General features: G+C 46.3%; 1 protein-coding gene across 2 annotated transcripts in view; it reads right to left on the bottom strand.

The window, feature by feature from the left end:
• Positions 1 to 19,101, bottom strand: part of GRAMD1C (GRAM domain containing 1C) — a 1,543,720-nt gene that overhangs the window by 704,482 nt on the left and 820,137 nt on the right. For both annotated transcript variants that reach the window (XM_086935588.1, XM_086935589.1), the window contains one exon: positions 5,320 to 5,455. In XM_086935588.1, coding sequence (XP_086791714.1) covers positions 5,320 to 5,455 — 136 coding nt within the window. The remainder of the gene's footprint in view (positions 1 to 5,319; positions 5,456 to 19,101) is intronic.

Here is a 19,101-nt window from a genome sequence, read left to right as displayed (position 1 = left end):
GTAGTGGTAACCTTAATAGGGCAGTTTTGCTTACCTTACCCATATGTCTCCTTACAAGGAGAGCTTTGTGCTTTCATTCCTTCCCCTCCCTGTTAGACCTGCCATCCTTGGTGTGGTTTCCCCTTTAGATCTCCTGTTTTTGCTGGTCTTAGCAATCTGTGCACTTTAAAACTGCCAACCAGTGCTAATGTGCTGTGCTCACAACATAGTAACATTGGTCTATACATTTAATTTACTTACAAGACCCTTGTAAGGTGCACTAAATGTGCCAGAGCAAGTAAATTAAATGAAACTAGAGGCCTGCAGCTCTGATTGTGCCATTCACTTAAGTAGCCCTTCAAATAGGTCACAGTCCTGCCATTGTAGAGCCTGTGCATGCAGTTTAAACTGCCATGTTGAATTGGCAAAATGAACCTTTTGCCAGGTCCAAACCTTCCTTTTTAATACATATACGTCACACCTAGGGTAGACCCTGGCCTGTCCCAAGGTTAGGTGCAGTGAATTTAAAAAGTGGGGCATGTACTATTAAAATTTTACATGTCCTGGTAGTGAAAAATTCTTAAATGTGTTTTTCATAGCTGCACGGCCTATCCCTCCTATAGGATAACATTGGAGTTGCCTTGTTATATTTTATAAGGGTAATTTCCAAATGGGAAGGGATTTGTCTTTGGTGCCGCAGGAATCCGAATTTAAAACCCCCTCACAGTAAGGGGGTTGTAGCCCACACTGTGACTAGGTTTGCAGTGCGAGAAGGTTCCCAATGATAAAGCATGCCACCTATAGGTGGGTGAAGGAATTCATCCTTTAAAAAGGGACTCCCCTGCACTCCACTGTCACAATTCTGGCCCAGGGTGGCTTGTTTGTGTTGCCATGTTTGATAGGAGGAGAGTCACCCCCTGCAGGTTGTTAAACCTCATCAGGCCTTTATGGTGTGCTTCACTTTTAGAAAGTTGGCATTTTCTTGCCCTAGACTTTTGGTACCTGCAGCCTGTCTCTGTTCACATGACTGGGTTTTGTTGGCAGTTGGGTTTTGTGTATTCCTCCTAGACAGCATCACACACTGGGAGCTCAGGAGTGACTGGATAGATCATCACTGGCAGAGTGGCAGGGAAGAGTTGGGCTCAGCCTTAATAACACCCGAATAGGCTGTGCCCTGTCTCCATACAAAGGGTTGCATACCCTCTATAGCTAGTCTGGAGGCAGGGAAGGCAGGGCATCTATGCACTTCAAAGGCATGCCTCTAGAAGCTGCTCAACACTTCAAAGGCACAACTATGTAAAAAACAGATGGACCTCACACAACACCACTTCAGTACACTTCTGGACCCGAGCATACTCTGACAGGAAGAAGGACTGCTGTGCTGGAAGAAAGACTGATGTGCTGCTAAAAGGACTGCCACTCTGCTTGACTATTGCTTTTAATGAGCTGCTGCCCTGCTGTGATGGCCTATGCCCTCTTGCCAGGGGAGGAAGAACTGGAGCTTCAACCGATCTTGAACTCAGGACCCCAGAGTGATTCAAGGGACTCATCTGCTGGCCTCTGGATATGATCCCCAGGAAGAATACAGGCTCCTTAACAACTCCTGGACACGTCTTCAGCAAGTTGATGACCACCAGCAGGTGCCTCTCAGGTCCTAGACCCTTGGTGTGGCTCTCCAACTCAAATGCAAGCTTTTGGGCTCTTTGCACCAGCAAATGGGCCAGTTTGCAATAGAACGGCGCTCCTCGCACCAAACATCAGGGCGAGCCGCTGCTAGTCTGTCCACTTGCACAAGAGCACCATCAGCCTTTTGGGGGGCTGCCAACGTGAAACTCAACCATGTCCACGTGTCCACAACGCCGGGCTTACTCTTCGCAACATGCAGACTGCCGCCTGCAATGCTCTTGATGACCTTCTATGTGAACAGGGCTCTTGGCACAAAACTTGATAAAGTAAACCGGCAGCAGGCCTAATCTGTAGCTGTATCTGACCCACGCTGCATCGCGGTTGGCTTGCATTTTTGACTCTGACCCAGTCCATCACGACCAGAAAGCCATGGTTGGCACTTTATGCTTTTAGTCATGTTGTTGCAGTGTATTCTTTAAAGATTCACAATTTCGGTTCTACTGAATGGATTTTTGTTGTGTTGGTCTTATTTTATTTATTAAATTCTACTCTATTTCTCTAACATGTGGTATCTTTTTGTGTGGCGTTTTCCCGGTTTTACTGCTTCAGGTGTGTACACTTTATATATTGCCTCTAAGTTAAGCCTGATCTCTGTGCCAAGCTACCAGAGGGGTGAGCACAGGTTCATTTTGGGTTGCTTGACCCGGACTAGGATTGTGGTTTCTGCTTGACCAGGGCTCACACCCCAGTCAACCAAATTCTAATACTCCCCTTTACTGTAATGGTCACAGAAATCTTTTTTTATGGTTTTTCCAGCATTAGCCTCCTTTGAAAAGAATTGGAAAATGAAGGCCCGGTCATGTACTTGGTTGGGCAGAACAACTATGCTTTATCTTTGACCTCCTGTATTTGTCCATTGCCTTTCCGAACCTATGAGCTTCAACTCACCTGGTTAGCAACAGTCCTCTGGACTGTGGCAGGCAGGAGTGTGACTGTTGGTGTGGGTGGCGTCCACCACTTTTCAGTCCGAAAGACATCTTTGGTTCCCTCTTCGGTGTTTGAGTTAGCTTTCTCTTACACTTCACTCTCAGGAATCCGAGATAGGGCTCGTCTGCTTTTGGAGTTGGTCTTCCTCTTCGGAGTCCGCTATCCAGTGTGGCATCCTCTTCCCACTCATTAAGGCAAGATAAAATCCTCCTCTCAATGGGACCCAGTGAATTGCATATGTGGGATGTTGTGGTTTGTACATACGTTAAAGTCTTCTACCCGAGTCCTGTGGTCTGTGTTGGTTGCCACCCTTGCTTCTTGATGGTGCTTTTGCATATGTTGATTGTGGCATATTATACTGCTGAAAGTGATTTTATGTTTGATGGTGCAATGATGTGGTAGATATCAGTATTGTTGGTGGCTTCCTCTGTATGCTGGTTGTCCTAGGACTCAAAATGACTTGTTTTCTTTGCTGCTGTATTTATATATTTATTTTTCTTTCTACAGCATGAGCTTTAAGGCCGCCCGATTTTAAAAACATTTTTAAAGAAATGAAAAACAGGGACTGTATGGATGGAGGAGAGAAGCAGATTTCAGTTCTTGGCAGCTAGATAGGACAAAGGAGCAGCCGCCAAACTTATTGTTCTTGATTTGAGGAATGGAGAACTGAGCAAAAGTAGCTGAATGAAGGACCTAATTGGGAGAGTCCGATTTCAATCTATATTCATGTAGGTAGGACCAATTTTCATAAAATGCCTTATGTCCAAAAACATTTTTTTTTACAGGAAACATTTCCTGATTTGAAGTCAGCGAGGTTCTTGTAAATGGTAGGACATTATACCTATGCATTTTGCGGATGTGGTAGAGGAAGGAGTAGAGTCTGGAGAGGCTGGCCACCAAGCTGGAGACTAGCTAGTGGAGAGTTTACCAAATATAAGAATTTTCATTTTGGAGATCTTTAGTTTAAAGCACTTGGCCTGGATTCATGCCATGGTATTGGACATGCATGATTGGAAATTGGCTTGAACCTCCCCTAGATTGTCAGAAATAGACATAATATCGATCATCTGCATACTAAATGATTTCTAGTCCCCTAGGGCTTTCTTGTGCCAGCAAATTAGCCATCTCAGTATTGGACTATATTCTCTAGCACACAGAGAACATGCTTCCCAAAGAGTGACTCTCTAATGAATGGCATGCCGTTTTTTGTACTTCAGTTCTAAAGGCGGAGCAGAAAAGAAAAACCTGTCAATGCATTAGCTCTGCTACTCAAGAGAACTCTTTGATCCCAATAGCTGACACATCTGTGGAAAATCAATTACAGGTTATGAAGTTTTTTCGCCTTCTGGCAGGGAGTCCGCTCACAGATGTCCAACCAGGTAGGCATGTGTGTTCTCTGGTGCATTAGAACCACTTGTTTAAGCATGAAACTACTGCTGCTACGGTTGCTGCTTGCAGGGCATTAAGCAAGCCTGGCTGAAGACAGCTGTAATGCCAGAAACCGGTCCTAGGAAGCTTGAATCTGGTCCAGGGAAGGCATGGCTTGGCAGTTCGGGCTGGACTGTTCTCATGAGGCACAGGGTTAGACTGATTTGCATATGGCCATGTCTGAACTGGGGTGGCAGAGTGGGCTAAAGAACGATGCAAGACCAGGGAATGGTGGTTCAGTTACAGTAGGTTCTGTCAAGGTTTAAGGAAATCACAGCAAAACTGCTGGTGAAGCAGCTTATGGTATTTGCTGTGGTGTTCATGGCCATGGAGTGGCTTACTTCTCATGAGCTTCAGGAAATATGATATAATAATCTGACATTCTCTGCATTTGATTCCCGGTCTTTAAGGGACTCAGTAGAGAATTTTCTGCAGATTTTGCAGTCCTCAGTATTATGAGCTGGATATAGGCAATACATGTATTCTTTGTGAGAGGTGTTGGAGAGATCTTTTTTTTACCCACAGAAATCAAAAGGCCTGACTCTTTTCCTCAGATTCAGACATGGCCTAAACTCATCCTGGAGCAATTCTCTTGGAAGACATCTGGTGCAAACAATGAATAAGCATAGAAATTGTGATTTTCATCCCACAATACTCATCTGAAAAGATGTGAGCAGAGTTAAAAAAGGACTCTCTTTCCCCTATCTTGACAGAGGATTGAATTCTGAGGAATGGTCACCCTTGGATGATGTGATATTCACACTGCTCTCATCTCCTTGTTTGAAGCGTGGTTCTTTTTGAATGAGTTGAGCGGTTTACTTAATTAACAATGCTTTCAGCCTCTTGGGTTATCTTTAACATTAGACTGCAGTTCGACGACCGGGATGATTCAAGCATGACAATCTATGAAAGAACCAATGCTAGAGAATAGTTATTTTTCAAGCCTGCACAGGTCAATTTACCTAGATGAAAAGCTTAGATACAAACTACGTATAGCAGAACTTGCCTTTTTGTGGTACTCTGATGAAGATGGAACAGAGGCAAGCTCTAATCTAAGCTTCACCACCTTATCAAATAATGTGATACAAGAACACCATTTATCTCCCTCAGCTTCCATATTTTCAACAAACCAAATTTGGAGCAGATCAGAGCGGTCTCAGAAGCAGCATTACAATATTTAACGGAGCACATAATGTGAATCTTGTGAGAAAGCTCAAACTTTGGCACATCTGTTTTTTATATTGTTTACTGATCGGTATGACATACACCTTAAAAATGGGTCATCTCCATAAAACTCACCACCAATGGTTGTAATGCTCCACCATCAGCCTCGGTTTCTGGACTTGGAGGAACAGTTTCCCAATTTGGGACCATTAATTTAGTTGATTTCTCCAGTTTATCACCTGATTCATCACAGCTGCTAATACCCAAAGCCCTGCACAAGGAGAGAGAAAAGACCTTAGTCAGGAATATGAATGTGCTTTCCATCCAAAGTCCAATTATACCCAGCTCATTTTAAAGCAAGCTCAAACAGAGATAGACACCAAATATGGTTCTTTAACAAAATGTCTGTGTGGTGTTACAAAACGGTTAGCCCGTAGCATTTTAAAGATAAACATGAAGAAAACGAAAGTTCTAATAGTTGGCAATGGCCCATGGCCAGGTCTAGTTTAATTTGGCACAAGTCCTCAAGACCTTTCCCTTCCCCTAAACAGCAGTGTAGGAAAGGAGGTTCTGCTTTCATGGTTACCCCCACTTTGTGCTTGGTGTCAATGTGTTTTTGACCTAGTTTGACTGGGATCCTGCTAAACAGGACACCAGTCACTGTGCTTTATCCCTAAATTGACCATGGTAGGTAATTTTGTACATCCACAATTGGTTACTGGCGTAACTTAGTAAGTGGCTAATATATATTACCACTGGACCCAGGGCATAGGTACACCAGGGACTCCCATGAGCTGCAGTAGTTATTGTGCCACCCATAGGAGTCCACTTAAAACTGCAACTACAGGCCTGCATTGCAGCCTGTGTGAGTTGGTGCTTGCACATCTCACGCCAGATATGTTTCCTTATATCGGAGGTTAAAACCTATGTCACCCCAATGGCAGGCTCTTCAGTCCTGAGGACAGGGTGCTTGGATATAGGTGTGTGGGTGCCCCTGCATGAGCTGGACACCACTACAAACCCCAGAGTCGATTCTCCTGGCTTTGTAAGTGCGCCAGCCATTTTAATACATATAGTGGGCATCAGTCATTACGAGATGTCTAACTATATAGAGGCTGCACCGAACCCGGTCATGTTTGGCATCACCGATTCCAGTACTGGAAATAGGATCCCATGTACTGGGGGTTCCCTTGGGGTAACCCCTGTACTTATGGTAACAGTCTTTCAGGGTCTGACAGCAAGCTAGTGCTGCTGCCCACAACAGACATGAGTCTGTCCTCCTGCTGCTGCGCTCAAGCAGGGGAAGGAAGAACCATAGGTTTCCTGTCACAGGAAGGTATGACCACCTCCCAGACAGGCCTTAACGAAAGGGGCAGTGGTAGGGAGATTGCCAGCGACACCAGACTGCTTTGAAGGGCACATATGGTGCCCTCCTTACATACTCCAGTTTGAACCAGTTCAATCAATCAATCAATCAATCATGAAATTTGTATAGCTCGCAACTCACCCGGAGGGTCTCAAGGCGCTTGGGGAGGGGGGTTCGCTACTGCTCGAACAGCCAGGTCTTGAGTTGCTTCCTGAAGGAGAGATGGTCTTGGGTAAGACGGAGGTGGATGGGGAGGGAATTCCAGGTCTTGGCTGCCAGGTAGGAGAAGGATCTTCCTCCCATGGTGGGTCTTCGGATGCGTGGAACGGCGGCGAGGGCGTGGCTGGTCGTTCGTAGTTGGCGGGTGGGAGTGTAGAAGGTCAGGCGGTTGTTGAGGTACCTGGGGCCTAGGTCGTGGAGGGCTTTGTGTGCGTGGGTGAGGAGGCGGAACGGGATTCTTTTGCTGACGGGGAGCCAGTGCAGGTCTTTCAGGTGTCCGGAGATGTGGCTGTGACGGGGAATGTCCAGGAGGAGTCGTGCGGAGGAGTTCTGGATGCGTTGGAGTCTTTTCTGCAGTTTGGCTGTGGTTCCGGTGTAGAGGGTGTTTCCGTAGTCCAGTCGGCTGGTGACAAGTGCCTGGGTGACCGTCTTCCTGGTTTCGGTGGGGATCCATCGGAAGATCTTTCGCAGCATGCGTAGGATGTTGAAACACGATGACGAGACGGCATTGACTTGTCTGGTCATCGATAGAGAGGAGTCCAGGATGAAGCCCAGGTTGCGTGCGTGGTCCGTTGGTTTGGGTGCGCTGCCTAGGGCCGGGGGCCACCAGGAGTTGTCCCAGGCAGATGGTGAAGATCCAAGGATGAGGACTTCCGTCTTGTCTGAGTTCAGTTTCAAGCGGCTGTTCTTCATCCACTCGGCTACTTCTTTCATCCCTTCGTGTAGGTTGGTTCTGGCGGTGGCAGGGTCGTTGGTGAGGGAGAGGATCAGCTGGGTGTCGTTGGCGTAGGAGATGATGTTGAGGCTGTGTTGGCGTGCGATGGCTGCGAGGGGGATCATGTACACGTTGAAGAGGGTGGGGCTGAGTGATGATCCTTGTGGTACGCCGCAGATGACTTTGGTGGCCTCGGATCTGAAAGGGGGAGGCGGACTCTCTCGGTTCTTCCAGCGAGGAACAAGATGATCCACTCCAGTGCCTTCTCTTGGATTCCGACGTTGCTGAGGCGTTGTACTAGGGTGCGGTGGCAGATAGTATCGAACGCTGCGGAGAGGTCCAGGAGGATGAGGGCCGCTGTTTCCCTGTTGTCGAGCACGGTTCGGATGTCGTCAGTGGCTGCGGTGAGGGCGGTTTCGGTGCTGTGGTTGGCTCGGAAGCCAGACTGTGAGTGGTCGAGGGATCCGTTTGTCTCGAGGAAGGCGGCGAGCTGTCTGTTAATGGTCTTCTCAATGACTTTGGAAGGAAACAGGAGGAGCGAGATGGGGCGGTAGTTATTGAGGTCGGTGGGGTCTGCTGATGGTTTCTTCAGGAGGGCGCTGAGTTCGGCATGCTTCCAGGTCTCCGGGAAAGTGGCGGTGTTGAAGGAGCAGTTGATGATGTCCCAGAGTTGGGATGCGATGGTTGAGTCGGCCTTGTTGAAGACGTGGTGGGGGCATGGGTCGGTTGGCGAACCGGAGTTGATGGTGTTCATCGGGTGGATGGTGTCTTCAGTGTTGACTGGGGTACAGGCGCGGAGGGTGGTAGGGGGCGTTGGTTCTGCGGTTGAGTGCGTGGATTGTTCGCCGAAGCTGTTGTGTATGTCTGCGATCTTGCTGTGGAAGAACGTGGCGAGTGAGTCGCAGAGGTCTTGCGAGGGAGTGATGTTGTTTCCGGCGCTGGGGTTGGAGAGCTCTTGGACGCCTTGGCTCCTACTCTGGCACAAAACTAGACAAAGTACATGGATAGGATAACATTGGGTTACCTTAATACATGTAATACGTGATCAAATGTGATTGTGAGCAGGTAGGAAAGTCATATTTGGTGTTTCAGGAATTGTAATGTAAAACCCTCTTTAATGGTCAAGTCAGAATTCCAGGGCCAGAAGTAGGAGGCCATTTACCCACCGGTAACAGCCGATTTCGGCTGTTACCGACAGGTAAATGGATATTTGTGATGTAGGGGGCCAATTTTACTGATTCGGTAAATTTACCGAATCGGTAAAATACAGAATCAGTATTTTTACCGATTTGGTAACTGCCAGATGTAGGTGGGATTCTTCTGAGTCCCAAAGGCCTTACAGATTAGGTATTTTACCACCCAATCCAATTGGGTGGCAAAATACCGAATCCAGGTGTGCATGCACATGTGTGCATGCACACCTATGCCATGTGACAGAAAGACATGCCCTTAGGGCATGTCTGTGTACCACATGGCACACATGCCTGTATTTGGGGTGCTAGAGGGTGTCAAAGTGACACCCCTTGCACCCTTGCAGGATTCAGTAGTTACTGAATCGGTAAATACTGATTCGGTAATGACCATTGATTCCTATGGGCTTCAAGGCCCATAGGAATCAATGGGCATTACCGAATCGGTAAATACCGATTTTTACAGATTCGGTAATTCAATTACCGAGTTTACCTAAATCTCCCTCCTTCAATTTTACCGATTCATAAATACCGAATCGGTAAAATTCGGTATTTATGAGTCGGTAAAATATACTTACCTACATCTGGCCCCCAGTCACAATCCCGAAAATGCCACTTTTAGGAAGTTGGCATTTTCTTGTCCTAACCAGTTGGTGCCTGCAGGCTGTTTCCTGGGTCACATGACAAGGTATAGTTGTCCATTGTCTATTCCTCCCAGAAAGTATTACAAAGGAGGGTCTGGGTGTAGGCAGGATGGGCTATCTCTGACTAAAAGGGGGTGGAGCTGTCACCTACCACACTTGCAATTCAAAGGTACTGTCTCAGCTCATACTCAAAGGACTTCACACTAGCCTATTGTGACCCCAGACAGACTGAGACCAGGGCAGAAAGGCTGGAAATTCAAGACATCTCTGCAGGGGGAAGCTCCAGAGGCCTCTTCTACTTCGAAGTGGGCACCGGTATAAATATTGTACCCCCAATTCCAACCCTTCAGTACTTTCTTGGACCTATGGCTACAACAGAAGAAGGACACCCTGCTGCCTGAGGACTGCCCAGCTTGCTGAGAAGGTAGACAAGACCTGCACCCTTCATCCCATGCAGAAGAGACTCCAAAAGGCTGCTGACAGGCCTCCTGTTGTGAGCTACACAGACACAACAAGGTATAACAGGCCTCCCTAAAACTGCCCAGCAGAGCTGCTGCCACTGGACCTGCTTGAGCCTTGCTGGCCTAGAGTGAGTTCCTGATCCCCAAAAGATGCCTACCTAGTCCTGGACCCTTGGGATGGCATTAGTTGAGCTCCTCCTTGAAGAAAAGCTGATGTTTTGGGCAATTCATGATCAGGAACAGGTCTGTCATGACAAGATCTTGCGGTCAGCGCTGACTGACAATGCTAAGCTCCAGTGAACCCGATGTTTTGCGCTACTGCAACCACAGGCATTTTAGAGATCTGCACTTGACGCTACAGCATCGACAGCCCGGGATGACCGCTATTACGAATTTCTAGCAATTACAGTCAACAAAGCCTGACATGTTCTTTGCGAAACAGTGGCAACCATACGCATTGCTCTCCCTGCTCCTTGCTGCCTCATCCATGGAGAACTATGCATCTTAAAGCCGGACTTTGAGAGGGTAACTACCCTGGTCCCCGTTTCCGGCCTGTGCTCCATCGTGGTTGCCCTGAACTTGTCACTTTTCCCTGGTCTAGCATAACCAAATAACGGCGAGTGGCACTTTGTGCTTTTAGGCACTATATTTACCTTAAATCTTCAAAATTGCATGTCTTGTTCTGCAAATTGGATGTTTAGCATTTTGGTGTCAAATAATTTATTACATTTTACTCTATTTTTCTAAATTGTGTGGGATTTTTCTTCTGTTGTGTTTTCACTTTATTCCTGTTTGAAGTGCTGCATAAATACTTTACACATTGCCTTTAAATTGAGCCCGATTGCTTAGTGCCAAGCTATCAGAGGGTTAAGCACAGGTTAATTTAGTGACTTTTGTATGTCACCCTGACAAGGATTGTGGTTGTTGCTTGAGAGGGGTTTTCAACCCCTCAAGCAACCGCCCAATTTGTCTCAGAAAGCAACAATTCGGGCAAAGTACAATAATGATAGCTCTCAGGAAAGAAAAAGGAAAACTTTAGATCAGGGATGCAAACATACTTCTTTCTTTCAGGATCTTATGTGGAAAGCTATACACTAATGGGACTAGTTCTAGGGTGAAGGATCTCACTGGGGCGATTTGGGTAGTAATGATCTAGTGACAGCAGCATTCAGATGTTGGGTGAGAAGCAACTGGCCTTTTGCACACTCCTACGGTTTCCCTAATTGGCATTTCGGACAGCCCAGGCAGCTACCTAGCCTTTGCTCTGACTGCATGGCTTGAGCTTGTGTTATTAACCGTGAAATACTTATTTTCTGACGCTAATATTATCCCTCTTCATACTCTGATGGAAGAATGGAGCCTCCCACTAGCACAATCTCGAAGATATGTCTCTATAGTCTACTCTAATAAACAGATATAGGGTACCTACCACACTGAACCTGTCAAACATGAAGTGCTGCAGCTGCTCTTCATGACAGGCAATGCTCGGCATTCAATAAAGAGGCCCTAAAGATCCATAAAATGTTTTACTAGTGCATGTATAGACTCTCTAACAAACCGCTAAGAACAAGTCATATGGCACTCTATTTTTCATAGTAGCAACAGTATTTAATTCTCAACAAAGAAATAATCAAGAAACATCAACTGTACATTTTCTGTTGAGTTAAAATCTAAAGCCCAAAAAACTAGCCCTAAACAACACACCCTATCACTCCACTTCCCCAGCAGCCAAAAGTCTGATCCATCACACCAACCTAAATTATCCCATAAAGATAAGGAAAAGTAAAGCATTAAGAAGTTGTTCCCGAATGCCAAGAACAGGTGCCTACTAATCGTAGTTCCAGAGTAATGTTGCGCTAGTAAGCTTTTCAATTCCTGTATTACTTTTTTTTTGTTCAAATGCTTTATTGGTTTTTCAAAAAGAGAAAACAAAACAAAAAGAAAATACCAGAGTGAACCACTTATCAAGGTTGATACAGCATGTAAATACAAAAAGGTTCCCATAGAATAACATAGGATGAAAAGAATATCTTAATGATAATACAATGGAACTATCCTCTAATAATCTAACTAGGGAGAGAAAGAGTAAGAAAGAAAGGGAAATAGAGAAGAGCAAAAAGACGAAAGAAGGACAGACCTAGAGACAGATCCAGCGAAGTTTCTTTGTAGGTACATGCACAAGAGTGATCCATTAATGAATTATGTACCATATAGGATACATATAATACAAAATATAACATGTACATATGAAATAAATAAAAATTATACAGCAGGGTTGGATACAGTCTCACAGAGATTTATGAGAGTCCAAATAGTTGTCTAAGGTATTCCACATCTGTCTGGATGAGGATTTCCGAGGAGAATTTTGTATCGCAAAGTTGTCTGCACCCCTAAGGTGAGTAATCCAATTTAACCAGTCGTTATAGGAAGTTTTGCTTGTTATCGTTCCAGTTGGTAAGAATCAATTTCACAGCAGAAGTTAATAGACTATCTAGGAGAGCTTTATTAGAATCAGAGTCTAAATCTATCCTTAATAAAGCCATTGGTAGGGTAGAGAATTCTTTAACTAAGGAACATTTAAACAATGCAGATAAGAATTAAAAAATCCTGTCCTAGAAAGACCTCACAGCAGAGCAATGCAGGATAAAATGGGCTATGTCCCCTGTTTCTTGGTTACAATTCCAACATAATGCATCGTTCCGAATCCCTAGAGAAAATAATCGGGCAGGAGTCCAGAAGGCTTTATGTAAAAGCCAATATTTGGTTTGAGAGAGCACTGGAGATATCTTATTGCCCGAGATAGAGGTCCATAGTGCAGACCATAAAGGTTCGGATAATGGAACTGAAGAGTGCAGATCCTAATATGTTACAGTCTTATTATTGAGGTTCGAGGTTTTATATATCTGGGAAACCTGGAGACCCAATTTGTTTATTTTCGTCACAAACAATGGCAATGGTGTTTGACCAGTGGAAAATTTGGATTTTGATGTAGCAGCTTTTACTTTCAGAAAGTTATAACATTCAATATCGGCTAAATTATATCTAGTTTGGAGGTCTGAAACCGTAACTGGGTACAAGGCCGCCTCCAACTGACAGAGGAAAAAACACCCTTTTCAACCCAAGAATGAAAAGATAGGCTTTTGCCTTTGTACAGTATTCTACTATTATACCATAGTGATTCCATTTTAGAACCTTTAATACTGATCTCCAATTGTTTATTTATTTTTAAAAGTGCTAGTTTGGTATTCCTAAAAATAGACTTAGAACTAGCTGGACAAAGGCGATTTGCTGTTTGGAGTGAAAGAGGGTTCACATTGTTAAGGATAGCTTTCTCAACTTGTAACCATATAGGCATATAGTCAGCAGGGGGCGAGATCCAATATAAGCCCTGTTTAGCTAAAAAAGAAAACTGGTATAATCTAAAATACGCAAGATTCACACCACCTAATGATTTGTCAAGCTAGTTTTTTAATGCTGATCTGTGCTTTTTTCTCCTCGACAAAGGAATTTAGTGAGAAGGATATCCATCTTCTGATGAAAGTCGTCTGTCAAGAAAAGCGGTAGCATACTGATAAGATAATTAACTAAAGGAGTGACCATCATTTTTATAGTTTCAAGTCTCCCCCACCATGTAATATATTTCGGAGACCATGAGCCTAAAGGTTTTTTGATTTTATCTAGTGTTAATTTCTCGTTCTGGTGCAGAGTGTCTATAATTTTGTTATCAAATTCGATTCGCAAATATTTAATATAACCTGATTGCCATGTTAGACCAGATTCCCCCAAAAGCTTGCGAGTACAATGCACATTTAAAGGTTTAACTTCTGATTTATCTATGTTGAGTTTATACCCAGAGAGAGCGGAATATACCATGATCGTATCCATCAGGGCTGCAATTGACGTGTCCGGTTGTTCTATCACTATTAAGATGTCCTATGCTAATTTAATTTGAATGCCATTAATGTCCACCCCTTTAATATTCGAGTTCAGTTTAATATCCTGGATAAGGGGTTCCATTGCCACCAGGAACAAAGAAGGAGAAATTGGACATCCCTATCTGGTACTCTGGTGAAGGGAAAAGGATTAAGATAGAGAGCCATTAACAGCAATACGGGCCAACGGTTTGAAATAAAGAGACAACCATATTGATGTAATGTTCACCTAGGTTGAACAAATGCATGCACCGCTCTAAAAAAGACCAGGAGACCCTGTCAAAGGCCTTCTCGGCATCTAGTGCGATTGCGATGGACGGCTCTATTTTGGTTGCGGCAGATTCTAGAATGCGACATAACAAGCGTGTATTATCATTAGGCATGGGGTGCGAAGGTATCCGATTTGAGAATTACTTATCAATTTTAGAAGGACAGAGTTGAGTCTGACAGCAGGAATTTGTGCATAGATTTTGCAATTCACATTGATAAGAGATATAGGTCTATAGTTTTTTGGCAGACCAGGATCTTTCTCTTCTTTCTGTATGACTATTATATTAGCTTCGGACAGAGTCTGACGTAGTCCCTGTAGTTGGTTTTAGTTTGACTAAAAAAGCCTTGTGGAACGAAGCCGTAAAGCCATCCAGCCCATGGGCTTTATTGTCTTTTAACTTTTTGACTGACTGTTCGATTTCTGAAATACTAATTTCTTGCCCTAACACAATTGTGTCTTCTTCAGTAAGTTGAGGTAAACTAAGTCTATTTAAATATTTATTACATTGCACCGGATTAAAATTCTGATAATTTGTGTACAACTCTTGATAAAATGTTTTAAAGGTATTGAGTATGTCTTTATGCTTTGTATGAATTTGGTTATTTTTTTTAAATTATTTTTATTGAAAATAATAGACAATTACAACAAACAAGACCATCATGCAACGGACATCCGCAATACAGTTTCGGCTAATCAGTGTTCCAGCGGTACAGTATAATGTAGGAGTATCACAGTTGGGTTCAAGGTGCCTCAGTGTCTTCATTTACTGACTCGGGCTCTGGTGGTGTGCAATTATCGCCTCAGTATACATTCCAGGCATCCCATATCTTTCCCCATTTACGGGGTCTCCCTCTGGCCACGTACACCGCTCTCTCGAAACATGCACCAATCAAGATCATCCATCCATTTCCGGGGTGCTCGACCAGCCCCCCAAAGTTGTGCAATGTTTCGCTTGGCAACCATACAGGCAAGTGTTACCCGGAGCCTGCCATGAATCGAAAGATCGGAAGGCTCCCATACATTCAGCAAACAACGGCGTACCTCCAATGGAACCTGTACGCCCCACACCTCACTCATTTTCTCATGGATCTTGGTCCAGTATTCCTGGATTTCAGGGCATTCCCACAGAATATGCATGAAGGTACCTAACATACCACAACCCCGTCGACAGTTTGCGTTTGAGGCGAGCCCTATTCGGCCTGTGGTGTAGGACCGGTGGAGAATCTTAAGTTGCACCAACCGAAGTCTCATCGAGATCGCCACCTCGAGGGGATGACACAGCTTCCACCCAATTCTCGTCATCCAAAATCAAACCATCTGCCACCCATTGCTCACGGACTCTCACCAGGAGATCTTCTGTGTGGTTGACCAACTTTTTATAGACCAGAGAGATCGCTCTGGTGGGGAGATACCCATCCAGGAGTCGATCCTCCAGTGGGGAGGCCTCCGGCGGCGTCACATCACGAAGGACTGCTGCCGCCATGGCATGTTTGATTTGCTGATATCGGAATCGCTCACTCTCATTCAAATGGTGTTTGGCCTGCAATTCCTCAAAGGTCAATATACCCATCTTGCCCCATATGTCTCTAACCTGGGAGATAACCATTAGGTCCCAATGATCGAAACCCTTCGACTTCCACAGGCTGCCCAGGGCTTCGGAGTTCCATAGTGGGGTGGCCATAGTTATCCTACCCTCCCATTGGAGGGCACGGTTGGCATCATGCCACGCCCGTGTCGAAGCCGACACGGGACCCATCAGTGGGAACCTACCTCGCTTGGCATACAATACCCGGGTATACTCGCCCCCCGGCAACTGAGCTCGATCCATTGCGAACCCGGGGTCAGCCAGGGAGCCATAGATCGCGTGATTAATGGGGGCCAGTTGGGAAGCCCAGTAGTAACTCCTAATTCTGGGTAGTCCAATCCCACCGTCGTACCAGGGTAACATCAATTTAGATAACGCAATCCGTGGCCTCCTCGCCCAAAGAAGCAGACGCGGTGGCGATTCTATCTCACTGAAGTAAGTGGAAGGCACGGGATCAAAGAAGTTCTGTAGAGCGTATAGGAACCGCGGTAGCGCCTTCATTTTGAACAGAACCGCACGGCCCAGTAGGGAGAGTGGCAGTTACTTCCATTTTGCGATATCCCGGCGGAGCCTGGCCAGGGTGGGAACCAGGTTAGCATCGAAATGCTGTTTAGGGTCCCGGGAGATGTAAATACCCAGATAGCGAAAGCCCACCAGCTCCACCCTTACCGGGCAGGTTTCTGGCACTCTGGGGGGGTCGCCGCTGAACACAAATAAGACAGATTTCCTCCAATTAATGGCAAACCCCGAATATCTACCGTATATCGTCCGCGTATAGCGAGATTTTGTCCTCCCACTCCGAAGTCCAGCGTAACCCTTTGATCGATCTATCCCATCGTACCCAGGCCGCAAGCGGCTCCAGTGCCAGAGCAAATAAAAGAGGCGAGAGGGGACATCCTTGTCTTGTGCCCCGTCCAAACCGAAAATCGCGGGACTTGTGATTGTTTACCACTACCCGGGCCAGTGGCGCCGAATACAGGAGACGGATCTATCGTATGAATTCCGGGACGAACCGGAATTTCTCCAGCACCGCAAATAGAAATGGCCATTCCACTCTGTCAAACGCCATAGTAGCGTCCAACGACAAAAGCGCCGCTGGCTCATGGATGCGAGCCGAACCTGCCACCACCCCATGGAGTCTACGAAGATTAAGGGCGGTATTTCGGACCGGCATAAAACTGGACTGATCCGGGTGTACCAGTTCAGTTATAATTTTCACTAGCCAGTTCGCGAGTAGTTTGGCCAGAATTTTAGGCTCCGCATTTAAGAGAGAGATTGGGCGATAAGAAGAACACTGCAGATGAGGCTTACCATCCTTATATACAACAATGTTGGCAGTACGCTGGTCATAGGGAAGCATGTCGTTTTCCCTACTCTCAAGATACATGGCCTTCATAAAAGGAGCTAAACGGTCGGCATGAAGTTTATATAGTTTAACAGGAATAACATTCGGGCCCGAGGCTTTCCCGGAGCGCACCCCGCGGATGGCCATCGCGACCTCGTCATTTCTTCTATCGGAATCCATAAACTCCCGATCCTCGGCCGATAGAGCGGGCATTCGGATATACCGGATGACCTCCGCATTCTCTTCCACCGTGTGCAGCCCCGCTGAGGTATAAACCTCCTCATAATATCTGGCAAACTCATCCGCTATGTGCTGCGGATCCGCCGTGATCCCAGAGCCCGAAATCTGCAGCTCCGGGACCAGACGAGACCCCCAGTCTCACTTCTCCAACCACGCTATCAGTTTCCCCGCCTTGTCTCCGTGTTCATAGACTCTACTTTGTGTGTTAGCGTGCTGTTCCCTCGCCCCCTCTCGCGATAGGTGTTTGAACTCTTCCCGTAGAAGACTGAGGCGATGTTCACCGTCCGGGTCCCCGGTGGTGGAGACCTCCTTTTCCGTCGCCAATAACTCCGCCTCGACCCGGTCAATTTCCGCCCTGCTCTTTTTCTTCTGCCCAGAGATTAGGGAGAGGGCCTACCCCCTGACAACTGTTTTGTAGGCCTCCCAGAGAGAGCAGTCAGATTCGACTGTCCCCAAGTTCTCGCTAAAGTAGTTATCGGTGACACTTACCAGCTCCCTTCTGGTGGCGGGATCTCTCAACCGCCAAGCACTAATTGGGGCAACCCTAGCAACATTGTCCGGTCCGATTTTCAACTGCAACCATATCGGACAGTGATCAGACACTCCCGTGGCCAGATGGCGAACTTCCTGGACGAACGCCGCCTGGGACGCAGGCAATAGCAGATAGTCAATTCTAGAGAAAGAATGGTGTGCCGCAGATGTGTATTCCATGTCTACGGGATGTCGAAGCCTCCACCCATCCTCCATACCCGCACCAGCAACAAACTCCGACAACCACCTACTAGAGGGAGGTAACACACGGGAGGGGTATCTATCTAATTCGCCATCCATGACTGCATTAAAATCGCCCCCAATCACCATGATGCCAATGGGTAGCGACAAAAACATCCTACTCAGGTCACGGAAGGTGTCTGTCTGCAATGTGGGTGGTATATAAACTGAAAGGAACATAATTATTCTGCCCTCCCACAGCCCCAAGACCCCAATATACCGTCCGTGGTTATCAGACCAGGTAGCCTGTATGGTGAGCGGGAAGGAATTCTTGACCAATATCCCCACCCCTCTGGAGCCTGTGGTGAAACCGGCATGGGCAACCAATTTATACCCACCCATACATCTCTTTCCCATGAGATGAGTCTCTTGGAGTAGGACCACATCTGGCACCCGGCGCCTGATCAACTGTCCCACCATCGCGCATTTGATCTGGTCTCCCAGACCATTCACATTCCAGCTGAGGACCGACACACCCAAACCCCGCCTCGCTGACGCCATATTCGTCCCCGGAAAATCCTAAAGCGTTACGCGACATCCTTTGCAAGCATAGGTCATAAACAAAACACAAATCAATGAACAAAAGTCCCCACAACCCAACCCCCCACCCTGCACCCCTGCATGCAACTTGTGCACATCCCCAACCAGCAGTGTGCCTTTCGCCCCAAAACTAACTACAAATATCTAAACGTAGAAAACGGAAGAGGACCTTAAAACAGGCCACCAGCTCACCCCAACCCAACCCGCATAAGAACCCAAATCAGTGCTAATAAAAACACCCCAGGATATTAAAAAGTCAGCGGGGATTAAAATATCCCCCCCCCCCCGCAAACCAGCTCCCTTGCCACCCTGTCCAACTGCAGCGACCAACACAGGATTATTGTTCCTCATTGTCCATCGGGGTGCCGCCTTCGGTATCAGGTCCCTGGATTCGGTCCAACCAGTCTGATGCTGCGTCTGGGTGATCAAAAAAACAGGCTTTACCGTTGCGTTCTATCCGAAGGCGGGCAGGGAACAACATGAAGTATTTGAGTTCCGAGGCACGCAGCCGTCTCTTGATATTCATGAAACCTTGCCTTTGTTTTTGCACAGCCTGGGTGAAGTCAGGGAAAAAGAGGAGAGACGCATTTTCATAAGCCAGAGGTCCAGAGGATCTCGCCGTCTGCAGAATAGTATCT

Source organism: Lissotriton vulgaris, chromosome 8 (assembly GCF_964263255.1).
Source record: "Lissotriton vulgaris chromosome 8, aLisVul1.2, whole genome shotgun sequence".
Lineage (NCBI taxonomy): Eukaryota > Metazoa > Chordata > Amphibia > Caudata > Salamandridae > Lissotriton > Lissotriton vulgaris.
The sequence above is the reverse complement of the archived record's forward strand: the minus strand, read 5'-3'. Positions and strand labels throughout refer to the sequence as shown.